Genomic DNA, 13,234 nt, shown 5'->3' on the forward strand with positions numbered 1-13,234 from the left:
ACCTCTAAAGGTACTGTAGCCTGTCTCACAATGGGCTGAGAATATTTCTGAGGATCTGTTGTCCTGTGGAAAAACTTACTGTGCAGCGGAGTAATGTTTCTGACAAAGTATGGCCGATGGGTGACCCATGCTAAGAAGAAAGTGACAGGAACACCTGAACTGTTCTCACAAGTGAGAATATAAGCAAAGTGAAGCAAAGGAAAAGCAAGAAAAGAAAACAGCACGTGACTTCAACATCCTGTACTGCTTTTCACCTCAGAGGAGAAACTAGGATGACTGTAAGGAAGAAGGATGGTAGGCATTTGACTGAAGTTGAAACTGTTGTTCAACCTAATTGTGTGGTAAATGTAACGTTTGTACGTTACGTTTATATGAAACATATATTTCATCACCTAGTCAACTGTGGAGTCATTATATACTTAAAAAAAAAGAAAAAAAGTGTTTTAATAAAATTGTGCTTGCCCAGTAGACCATCTGATAAAGAAAATGAAAGAACTAAAAAGAGCAGGCTGGGTCAGTTGAATTGATCTGCCAGGCTGTATTTGGTCTCCAGGTCATGATCAGGAAAAAGAACAGTGATGTAAAAATCCTTAAGCTACAGTTTCATCTTTATTCTTTCACAAGTGCATAACAGCTCCTTGCCATGCTTAGAACTATAGAACTTAGAACTGTATGCACAACCAAGTTTCTTGATACTCAATTTTCAAGATACTTGGGTCCTGTTGAAACATCAATCACAAAATCCCATTGATTTAAATAGTCAGAATATTAAAATTAACTGAATGGAAAAGTGGTTGAAGTACTTAGACATTTTCCAGACTTGAAAAATGTATTTGCTTTTGTTCTGCAGTAGCCTATTCTGTAGTTATCATTCCAGCAGCTTCCACCTCTGCCCATTTTTTTCAGTCTTGAATAAATCTCATAACTTAGGCGTTCAAGACTAAAATTTTCTGCAGTCCTCTAGTCTATTGATTTAGAAAAAAAATAAAAATAAAAATACCGTATCTGTATGATCTTGCCTATTGCATATTAATAAAGAGAACTTGTGTTGTACTGTTGTACTGTTATTATTACTAAGACCAATTATATTGAAATGATCTTTTAAAAAGCTTTTATCTGCACTTACTAGTACTTGTGTAAACTGAACTGTTTTTCTCAATGGAAATGTGAAAAACTGATACAAAATCATTTTAGATAAACACAAGAACTGCCAATGTTCTACTGAAATGTTACATATTTCATGCTAGACTTAAGATAGGATTGATTTCAATTGATGTTCTATGTTCAAGTTGAAATTAAATGTTAATTTTCAGAGAAGATACCAGTACTTGAAATTATTACACTTCAATAATTGTTATTCTGATTAGAACAATTGACAGCTCAAGAAAAAAAGACAATATGAAAATAAGTACATGTAAGTTCCACATATTTTGTCTGTTACTTAGTGGCCAGGGTAGCTGAAAAGATACTGTATGGATGTTAATGAATAGAAAGGAATATTGTTCTTCAGTTAAAGGCCAGCAAAAATAGATACATTTAAGTATGTAAAATAAAATGATTCTCTTTATGCTATTTTTAAAATAGGCTAGTAAGTCGGAAAAACCGTGTTTGAGAATGCCAGGAATGAAGTCTAAGCCCTATTTAAAACTTTTTATACACATTATTATCTAGATGCAGTAAGCATCTAGTAAGGTGAGGGGTCTTGAGCACAAGCCTTATAAGCGGCTGAGGAAGCTGGGGTTGTTCAGTCTGGAGAAAAGGAGGCTCAAGGGAGACCTTATTGCTCTCTGCAACTATATGAAAGGAGGCTGTTGTGAAGCAAAGGTTTGCCTCTTTTCCCACATGACTAGCAATAGGGCTAGAGGAAATTTTGTGCCAGGAGAGATGCAGGTTGGATGTTAGGAAAAATTTCTTCTACAAAAGAGAGGTCAGGTGCTGGAATGGGCTTCTCAGGGAGGTGGTTGAATCACCATCCCTGAAGGTGTTCGAGAAACATTTACATGTTGTACTAGAGGATATAGTTTAGTGGGGGAATGTAAGTGGTATTGTTGGGATTGTTGGACTAGATGATCTTGAGGATCTTTTCCAACCTGGGTGATGATTCCCTGAAATTAATTCTTGGCAATACTAAACTGATCAAACAAAGCTTCTGAAGATGTCACTCACTCAGAATACATGTTTGTGTTCTTATTAATGAGATTATTTTTATGTACATTAGTTTTATCAAAGTCTAGATATGATATTGCACATAATTCTACTTTTTCTGTAAATACTTTTTTTTTTTTTTTAAATTGTAGCAGCTATTGGGTAGAAGTAGAAAAAGTAGAAAAAATACAAACTTGTACACAGTGCCAAGAGTCAAGAAATACAAAAAAATGCTTGCTGTAAGGAAATAGTTATAAATAAGGAAGCTAAAGGGGAAATAAATAAATAAATAACCCGCATGACTTTCTAATTAATTTTATTATTTTGCTCTTTAAATGTTGTTTACAAGTTTTAACTGTTCAAGCATCACTGACATTTGTGAATTCTCAGGAATTATTTGTAAAAGTAATTACTATAAGGTTTGTCATCGGAATGTTGTCCAATATGACAAATCAAATAATGATTTAATATTGCATAGTTTTCATACCTGATATAGTGTAATATTTCTCCGGGCTTCTAATGAGAAGCCAAAGTTTCTACATTTAATAAATAAATTAGGTGATAGGTATCAGTGTCCTGTAAGTGAAGAAGGCAAATGAAATATCCATTCATATACTGGAGGTTTTAATTTCTACATCTCTTGCCTTCTGAGCTGACATGGTGCTCACATGTGATGAAGTGCTCTCATCATGTGGCTGTCATAGCCCAAGTTTATAGAATCATAGAGCAATTTAAGTTGGAGGGTACCTTAAAGATCATCTAGTTCCAACTCCCTCTATAGGCTGCCCAGGGCCCAAAACCCTGAACGCCTGCAGGGATGGGGCATCCACAACCTCTCTGGGATACATGTTCCAGCGTCACACCAGCCTCCAAATAAAAAATTTCTTCCTAATACTAAACCTAAATACCTTCTCTTGTCCAATCACTATCAGACCATGTAAAACGTCAATCCACCTCATGTTAGTGAGCTCCCTTCAAGTACCAGAAGGCTGCAGTGAGGTCTCCGCAGGCTTCTCTTTTCCAACCTAAATAAACCCAAATTTGACTAACAGGCATGAAAACATTAGGCCAGGTTTGATATGACATTGAGAAAGCAAACAAAAGGAACAAATAGAACTTCACTACTTCCAACAAGAAACAATATGCATATTTAATAATTTCTTTGTGTTTTAGATGATGATTGTCATTTGACTTCATGGCATTTTTCTTTCTCTTTTGATGCAGCTGTTCCACGCACAAGTGATACACAGTGTAGCTCAGTTCCAGAGCCTAGGTATGGAAGGAGAATTGGCTCTGAGTTTTCAGCAGGCTCTGTTGTTCGTTTTGAATGTAGTCCTGGCTATCTGCTCCAAGGCTCAAAAGCTATCCGATGCCATTCTGTACCTAATGCATTAGCTCAGTGGAATGACACAGTACCAAGCTGTGTAGGTAAGTAATTACATTTAAACTCATCTGTTTTGTCATGTATGTCTCTGAATTAGAATTCAGGAAGTATATCAGAAAATAGAATTTAACAGACATTCACTCTCCTTTGATTAATATCAGTCATGCCCAATTTAAAAGGGCAGTTTTCCATATCAAAAAGTAATTGAGAACCAGCTGGCTGGTAGGCAGTATAGTGTTTCATATAATGACTTATATTATATGAACAAGTGAGATGCATATTTTCTTGAACATTCATTATTTTCATGACTCATCCACAGCTTGAAATACAGGACAGATTTTAATTCTCCGAAAGTGTCTTAACCTTTTTTATTATTCAGTATTTGTTTTATGTTTCTATCACACATAGAATGTTTATATCTTTTTTTTTTTTTTTCAAGTGAAACATAATATACAATGAAAAATGACAGCTCTGTTAAGTTTAGCTAATTTTCTAGTTTATTAACAGGCCTCCAATGGGATATTTGACACTTTGTTGTTCTTGTAAATGTTGAAAGATTTTCTTCACCCTCCATTGGATTTGTATCCAAAGCTCAATATCCATAGGAATCTACCATTCAATTAATTGGAGTGTTCTAAAAATAAATGTAGGCATCCTGTTTTCTGTATATTCTGTTTTTGCTTAGCTTAATTCTGTTTTCTTGAACTATAAAGAGGCAATTCTGTATATGCTAAAAATATACATAATATACCACACCATTTTACCAGCTAGGTACAACGTTAAAACCATCCTAAGCTGTAGGTAGGTTCACAGGATTTCTGTGAATCAATATGGGGTTTAATGTTAAGATTTAACAGTTATTTGTTGTTATCTGCTGGTAAGACATGAGTAGGTTGAGCTGCTAGGTTTTTCTAAGCTTTTTCAAAGTGAAGTTCACTTTGGAATGGCTCATTCGTACAAGATGTATCTGAGTACTGCATATTGTTAGTGATTTAGATAACATTACTTTCTGAATTCAACTCGTTATTTAATGTTTATTAATTAATAATAAAAATGAGGATTATGATAACATATTAATACAATTGTTACTACTTTTCTCTGAAATAGCTAAGGTTTTGTAATAATTCATAATAATGCTTTCTTTCAGTGCCATGTAGTGGGAATTTTACTGAACGGAGAGGTACTATTCTATCACCCGGTTACCCTGAACCTTATGGTAACAGCTTGAACTGTGTGTGGAAAATCATAGTGACTGAGGGATCAGGTATTCAGGCAAGTCTATATTCTGTCAAGCATGGAATATTTAGTTATTTGTATTTCAGTTTAATAAATAAATGTTTATTTCTTTATAAGTGTAAGAAAACAGTTACCAGATGCATCATTTTGGGGTTGTTTTAAATATTTATGCTCTGTTTTTCTCATTGTTCTTTGCTTAGCTTTATTCTTTACAGACGGTATGAGAAGTAGTTAACAAGCGGTTTTTTGTTTCAACTGTGCAAAATATTGAATACAAACTCTTCGATGTGATATGCGAATGCCAACTCTTTCTATCTGCTAGAATATTAGTAGAGCACTTAAAAGATCTTCATTATCTTCTCATTTGCACTTTGAGTAATTATTTAAAATCATACAACATATGTGCAAAATCCTCCTTAGTCACCTAGTGTCGTATTCACATTTTCTAAAAGTTAAGTCAACTTAAAAAGTAACAGCTAGTTTTGTTTACTTTTTATTATTACTGTTATTGTTAGGAACTCTTTAGTTATATTCTCTTTATTTCATTTTGCTGTTTCTAGAACATTTAAAAATACAAAAGACTTGTTTGCTTAAAAAGTTTTGTGGTGGCATTTTGCAGATCCAAGTCATCAGCTTTGCCACTGAACATAACTGGGACTCTCTTGAAATATATGATGGTGGAGATATGACAGCACCACGTCTTGGGAGTTTTTCAGGTAAGGATATACTCTGATCTGAACATATAGACTGTAGGTGCGTGTGAGGCCATCATTGGTTCTCCTGTATACCCAAGAAACCTGTTCACACATGTACACATTTGCATGGCATGCATTATGATATTATGAAACTCACTGTAAGGAGGAGTGCTGTTCAGGTGTTGTAAATTTGTATTAATCTTGAAAGAGAGATTTTCAGAAACAAATATGCTAAATTGTTTAGCTTTCATTAGTGGGATTTAGTTGACAACAATTTTGAAAAAATGTGTTTTGTTTAATACATATCTCCTATTCAAGGAATTTCCTTAGATAACTTTGAATTAGCTTATTCATTTTAGCTGTCCTTTCTGAAGAAAAAAATGAAGCATTCACAATTTATCCAAACTCACTGGACTAAAAACAAACAAACAAAAAAAAAACAAAAAAAAAAACAACAAAACAAATCAATGTGATTGGACATAGTAAACCATGTCATTTCTTGTTGCACAAGTACATTAGACACATATGATTTTATTCCATTTTTATATGACAGTTTTTATAGAAAGAGTATGTTCTATAAACCAAGCCAATCCAAGGTAAAAAAAAAAAAAAAAAAAAAAAAAAAAAAAAAAAAAAGAAGAAGAAAAAAGAGATTAAGTCATGATTCTGCCAGAAGCCTGATCTAATTCTGCAGCCAAATAATCTTGTGGAACATTCCTTCTCTTGTGACTTCAAAAACTTTTAAAGAATAGATTTATACTGGACTGTGTATGCAAATTAATGATCAAATAAAATATACACAATATATTTGTTTGGGTATTTACTTGAACAACTTAATGTTGCATTTCAAAATTTACGTAATAAAATGTCATGTATTAAAGTCTACATTATTTAAATACAAACAGCACATTTTACAGCGAGGGTGGTCAAATGCTGGAACAGGCTTCCTAGAGGGTTTTTTGGTGCCCCGTGTCTGTCAGTGTTCAAGGGGCATTTGGATAGTGCCCTCATTGATATGCTTTAACATTTGATTAGTCGCAAAGAGGTCAGGCAGTTGGACTAGATGTTCTTTGAATGTCCTTTCCAACTGAACTGTTTTTTTTCTATCCTCCGCTATTCAGCTATTACTCATCAAATTTTTTTGTCTTTTAAACATTGTTTCTTTCTGTTGACAATAGAGGAAGTCCAAAAGGCACACTTTGGACACTGTATCTGGTCATCTTACTAAATGTATCTCCCATGTGTTATCTACCAAATCCCTTAAGACCCTAAGGTAGCAATGGAGCAATAAAATTTAAGTTTGATATGCCATTGAACACAGCAATTGTGAGAATTAAAATGTTTAGTTTAATGGTTAGCGTCATCTACTTTTTTTTCTTCTTCTCACAGCATAATAGAATACATTTCTCCTCTTATTGAATACTACAGGAAGTAAAAGACTGGTGTTACGCAGAATTTTCTTAGCAGGTGTTACAAGGGAACAGAAGAACATAGTGTTCATAACTGGCTGAGGAGCAATTTTGTAAAATAAAAAGACAGTTGTGAGTTGATGTCCTCAACTTTACTGAGCAGACACTTTAGCTAAATATTTTGTATGGATACCATGAAAATTCCTCTTTTAGAAGACGTTTCCTTATTTTCTGTATTCTGCTGTAAGTACTGTGTGACATGAATGCTCTGTACTGCTTGTGAATTTCTATGCTTGGAGCTTCCATGTCAGACAGTAAAGCATCCTTTAAAGGGCTATAGTGTATAAAGACCAACCATCTTTTTAACAGTTCACCATTTATATCAAGATTTTGCTTAATGTAGTTTTGGATTCAAAAGTTTTTACTTTTCTTAGCTTATATTGTAGAAATTTGAGTATAATTCTTTCTACTATTTCTTTTAAGAGTGAATTTCAAGATCATACTCAAGCTCCTCACAGTTGCTATAGAAACAGTAAATGCCCCATAAGAAATGAAAATATTTTTCATGTGACCACTGTTTATTGGCTATTTAATACTGGTTTTGAGGGTATGCTGAGAAAAGGATGTAATTCTTAGCCTGAGCAGATTTGCCAGCTTTAGACTGTATGATTTGATTGACATGTCATATGTAAACAAAGAAAATGTAGTGTCACATTTATCAGTGCTAATGACAACATGTCCAAGGTTAGTGATAAGTTTTTTGTATAACACGCACTGAATTCAGCTACGTACAATTTTGATTACTGCTATTTGAATTAACTAAAGTTTGTATGTTTTTTTCTTTATTGCTGCACCTGTGTCTTCTTTTCCTTTTATACCCACACTTAGGATAAGTGGTGAAATATTATAGTGGGAAGAAAATCCGGAGAGGACACAAAAAATATTTAGATTGTCTGCTCTACTTTGTACTGCTATTCTTTATGTATGTGAAAAAAAAAAAAATGGATGTTGAGTTTGATCTTGTAATCAAAACCCATACTGATGTTTTGGGTTTTTTTGTTTGCTTATGTCTTTTTTTTTTTTTTTTTTTTTTAATCCAAGTGAGTAAGGTTTCATTTAGACACGATAGCATCTAGTTTGATTGTACTCATATAGCCACTTAGTATCATGACTTGAAATTTCCATGCATATAATGAGAAGAAAATAAGACTGGTCATGTCTTTTCAATAAAAGCCTGTGATAGAACAGCACATTACAGTTTATTTCATAACTTTTATTTTTCCAGGTACAACTGTGCCAGCATTGTTGAATAGCACTTCCAATCAGCTTTATCTACATTTTCACTCTGATATTAGTGTGGCTGCAGCTGGTTTCCACCTGGAATACAAAAGTAAGACTACTTGCTCTTTAAAGCTTTCTCAGGAAAAAAGTATGTGTAGATAAAGAAAGTGTTTATATTGTTTGTTTTGTGGGTGTTTTGTTTTTTTTTTTTTTCCTTCTTTCCTCTACTCAGCATGATCCTGGCATGATTGATATTTATTAAATTAAAATTGTAAAGGAAGTGATATTTGAAATTACTGAAATTGGCATTCACAAATTAGCAGTGTATAATAAATCAAGCTGGAAATTCAGAATGATATTCTAAAAATGTGTTTTAATGTATATACATATTTTCACTTGTTTCACATTATTCTGAAATATAGGTAGCCACAAATTAATTTCACCATTGACCAATCTGTAAAAACAAAACTGATAGCACCTTTTTCTCCTGCTATTCCCTGTTCTATTCTTTCCTTCAAATTCCTTTCAAGAAATTGATGCAATTGCAAAGCAAGCAAACAAACAAGTTTTTTTCAGCACCTTTGGATGCAATCTGTATGGTCCTTATCCAATGGATTGAGTATTAGTTAGTCTCAGAGTTGGTCCTCATCCACTGCTTCTAGTTCTTCTCCCTAACCATTGCCACTAAACAGAGAATCTTGGGAATTCCTGATGGTGAAGTCTGAGGCAGTTATGTCCCTTGCAAATCCCAGCTCCAGTTGAGATGTATGACCGGTGAATGCTTCTAAACTTTATTCTTGTCAATCTGTCCTTGCCTCTCCATATTGCTGTTTTGCACAGGAGTTCTGCAGTAAGCTCCCTGGTTGCTTTCCTGAGTATGAGGACCACTCCTACTGGAAACAGTATTTAAAGTCCTTTGCAGTTTCCTGTCCCTGAACTCCTTTGAGGACCTTTTGAGTCTGGGATGCCATGTCATCTGCCTACCAACTCCCAGTCTACACATAAAATCTAGGGTCTGCAATCAGCTATTTACCTTCTTCAGTCCCTTCAGGATCTTAATAGGCATCTTAACAGGATCTTAACTGTGCATTGTCATGCTAGACCAGGCTGCCCAGAGCCATATCCAGCCTGGCCTTGAATGCATCCAGGAATGGGGCATCCACAACCTCCTTGGGCAACCTGTTCCAGTGCGTCACCACAGAGTGTGAAAAGCTTCCTCCTAATATTTAACCTAAACCTCTCCTGCTTCAGTTTAAAACCATTCTCCCTTGTCCTATCACTATTCACTCTCGTAAACAGCTGTTTCTTCTCTTATTTATACACACTTTTCAAGTACTGGAAGGCCACAATGAGGTCTCCCCAGAGCCTTCTCTTATCCAAGCTAAACAAGCCCAGTTCCCTCAACATTTCCTCATAGGAGGAAAGTTGGCATTACCTCACTGTCCCCTACAGAAGTTAACCTCCATCCTTGAAATCTTGTGAGTTGCTTTTTTCCACTGTTGCTTTTTACTGTGTTGCTTTTCCAGATTACATCAGATTAAAAATCTCAGATAAGAACCAAAACCTTTGATGCAGATATTTTCTTTACCTTCTTAACTTAAAATGGCTTTGTCCTCTTTGCTAACCCAGTTGGGTAGTTGAGTAGACTTTCCCACCACAATGTCATACTTATTTCTTCTGGCCCTGACCAACAAACTCTCACCCATCAGTTGACCATTTCATATGGGGCACTGTACTTTTCAACTTCTTCACATAGAAGACTATCCATCCATTTTCCTGAAAAGCTTATATCTGTCCAGCACACCTGACATGCAAGTTGTCCTATCACACTGAATTTTGCTGCTCATTTATCATGTAATAAATGTGTAATTGTGTAATTTTGTTTGCACTGTAAAGTTTTATTTTAGAAAGTTACTCTACAATTAACATTCAGAACTTAATTTTTTATCTTTTATTGTATGAGTTTTACTATTCCTGTGATTCCTTAAAAAAAAAAAAAAAAAGTATTTTATTAAAAAGTGAAAAGCATATGGGTGCATAGAAGATCACTTGAGTAAATCCTTTTTTAGTCTCCTAATTGCCAGTTGTATCATCAATGAATATTAAGATGTTATAATTACAAGATAAACAAGAGAGTTAGGCAAAGCAGATTGTAATAACAAAAAGAGAATAGATAGAAAGGATAGAAAGCTAACCCATATCCTGGGCTCACTTATGAAACTCCAGTGGAGTGGATCTCCAGAAGAGATCCTTCCTGCTGGTAGCCAGCTCTTAAATGGGTCTAGGAGAGGTGGAGCCAGACTCCAACCCTTCCGGCAGCAAAGGTGATGTGCCTTCACCTGTGCTCCCGTGGCTGACTCATTGCTTGCCTCAGGTAATTAATCAGAGGTTCAGGCCATGATTCAGCAGTTCCCATACACCAGTTCCACAACTTTACACTGCTAAAGCATCTACTGATTTCAGCAATGCCAGTATTTAAATGCTGGGTTTCTTATAAATGCAGCTCAATGCAGGTTAAAGTAACAAAAGTCAGCATTCAGAGCTTAGTTAACTATTCAGTCTAGCAGGAAATAATAATTTGCTTTTGTGTGTGGTTATATGGTCCCTGCAGGGCTAACTGGATACCTGTTTGTGTCTGTGAATACAGAAAATTAGCAAATCACCATAACAAGAAGTTACTGATTTGTATTGAACAGTCTCCCTTTTTAGACCAAGAAGCAGAACAGGAAAATATTTTTTTCAGTGCAACAAGGTGCAATTGTTGCTATTGCTTGATTATGAATTCTGAAGCCTGTTTATTCAGTCATGTACTGACAGCAGCTCTAGAAAAATGAATAGCTTTAGTTCAGAAGCCAATTTAAAATTTAGAATGTCTTTTTGATTAAATTGCTTTTTGATATATTGTCTTACTAAAGAAGGCACAAAAATGTATGAAGTCTGGAAAAAGTTTTTCAACATGAAATACTGTATTAGAATATCAGATTTTTTTTATTAAACCAAGGGAAAAGGAAGACTAGATTCATAGTGTTTTTATACAAGGTGCTCTACAGCTATATAATTCAGCTTTTAGTTACATTCTTTCATCTTCTTGCAAAAATTTGAATGTCTGACTAGTCATAGTATGGGAGCACAGTATCTACTTCTAAAGCTGTTGTTTGATAAGACAAACTGAACAGCTGTAGCAGGATTTCAAATAGCATCCTAAATACTAGGCAAAGTGGTCAATCATTTAAGTTCAGCTTATATTTAAACATTTATTCAGAAATTCTGTATCGTTCAAAATCAGATGTATAAAAAAATAAGTAACTGCATGATATTATGCCCCACTGTGAAGCCAGAGGCCTACACTTAATTCATTTAGAGGACAGAGGTGGATTTGTTCTTCCTAGGATGTAGGGTGTTGGTCAGGATACCTAAGTGGGTGATGGAATACATGGTTTTTGTTCCAGTACCTCTCAAAATTTTATGGAATCTAACTATTAAAAAAAGCTTGAGGTTTTGTCTTCTTTGATGAAATTATTTGCATGCCTTGATTACAAGGATATTTCCTTGAAAAGTAGCAAGGTGATTCCAAACCTTTGCAGGTAATAAAAGGCCTTTTTGTAAGTTAGCAGTAGGTGTTTTGCAAGACTGCACTATGTTGTCTTCTTTCAATTTGTCTTTGCTGAGGACAGCAGAAAAAAAATGGATTTTGAACATTGCAGTTCCCATTCATCAGTTCATCACTTTATTATAGAGTTTGTAGTTAAATTCATGCAGTCACAATAAAAGGAAATTGAGTGACATATGGAAAAAAATAATGTTTGAGAGATGAAGCACAAATTTCTGGAAATTTATAAGAAAGAAGTTTTCACTAAGACACTGGAAGGGAGGATCATTTAGGGTCCTCCTAAACATTCCCTCCATCCCAGAAGAAATTTCAAGGAGCAAAAGAAATGGAGGAGTGTGTCCTTAAGCAACTATTAAGTTATTTTTTCAGGACAGAAATTATTTATCTGGAATAGAAGTTAAATATCACGCTTGTATCTTAGAAACAGTGGAAGGGAATTTCTACTTTAAAAATGTATTTTCATCAGTGTAGATGCAATAAGCATGCGTGGTTTTAAGCTTGTATGTTAAGGAAAATAGCTTTAACTTAGTAAAATATACTTAATTTGCTGTTGTTTCATTACATATATTCCACACTGCACACTGCTGTTTTATTGTAACATTGTAAAAAACTTCATAAATACTTTATAAATGCTTCAGTCTCTGTTCAAAGCTTATTTTAATGTTAAATATTTCACGTTAATTTAAATAATTTAATAAGTCTTGTTTTATTTCTTGGAACTTTGTATTCCTTTCTTCAGTGTCTTACTTTTGGCCTTCTCATTTGCAGATAGCAAATGAGTCTTCATACTTAAGATGCTTTTAGATTTGGCATAAGTATATAAATTAGGCATAGGAATGCAAATTTGTTGTCCAAGTTGAGTGGTATCACCCATTTTGTATGCTGGGGCATCCAGTGGCAGATTTTTTGTTTGTTTGTTCATACTTTAAGAACACTTAAGAGGATTAGATACATAAACTCATTCAAATTAAGGGAAGGAATTGGTCAGTGTCTTAGAAAAAATTTCTTCTGATTATAACATAATTGTAAGTATTATTGAGAGCCACTGTGTGGCATTGTTTCTTGTTATTTCAGAAGGGTTGTAGGTGTTAAGCTTGTTGCAATAATCTGTGAGGAGAAACAAAGTGGTATGCAACAGGTAACTGCAAGAAAAAGAGGAATTAATCATTTAAGCTAATCTTTCCTATGCAGATCTTTTTCTCGCTAACTGTAATACGATAAATAACATTTATTTTCACAACTTCCAACAAGCCCAATCAAAATGCATCATTATATTTCTTGTATTTAACAGCACTAGGAAGAATAAATATTTCTTCTCTTTGAAAGAATTCATTTTCATATTAATGAACAAAGGAATCCACTATCCAAACATTCAGTTTTGTTTGTGGACACTGATGTTTAAGCTTAGTCCTAAAAATCTCATTTAATCATTTAAAATTTAATTTTACTCATCGAATCAGTAGTAGCTTCAATA

General features: G+C 34.3%; 1 protein-coding gene across 1 annotated transcript in view; it reads left to right on the top strand.

Moving 5' to 3' along the window:
* Nucleotides 1–13,234, top strand: part of CSMD1 (CUB and Sushi multiple domains 1) — a 1,002,456-nt gene that overhangs the window by 871,219 nt on the left and 118,003 nt on the right. The window contains exons 34-37 of the mRNA XM_085217921.1: nt 3,370–3,573; nt 4,677–4,801; nt 5,385–5,481; nt 8,155–8,259. Coding sequence (XP_085074047.1) covers nt 3,370–3,573; nt 4,677–4,801; nt 5,385–5,481; nt 8,155–8,259 — 531 coding nt within the window. The remainder of the gene's footprint in view (nt 1–3,369; nt 3,574–4,676; nt 4,802–5,384; nt 5,482–8,154; nt 8,260–13,234) is intronic.

The sequence above is a fragment of the Meleagris gallopavo genome, chromosome 2 (genome assembly GCF_905368555.1).
Source record: "Meleagris gallopavo chromosome 2, MGAL_WU_HG_1.1, whole genome shotgun sequence".
NCBI classification, from domain to species: Eukaryota; Metazoa; Chordata; class Aves; order Galliformes; family Phasianidae; genus Meleagris; species Meleagris gallopavo.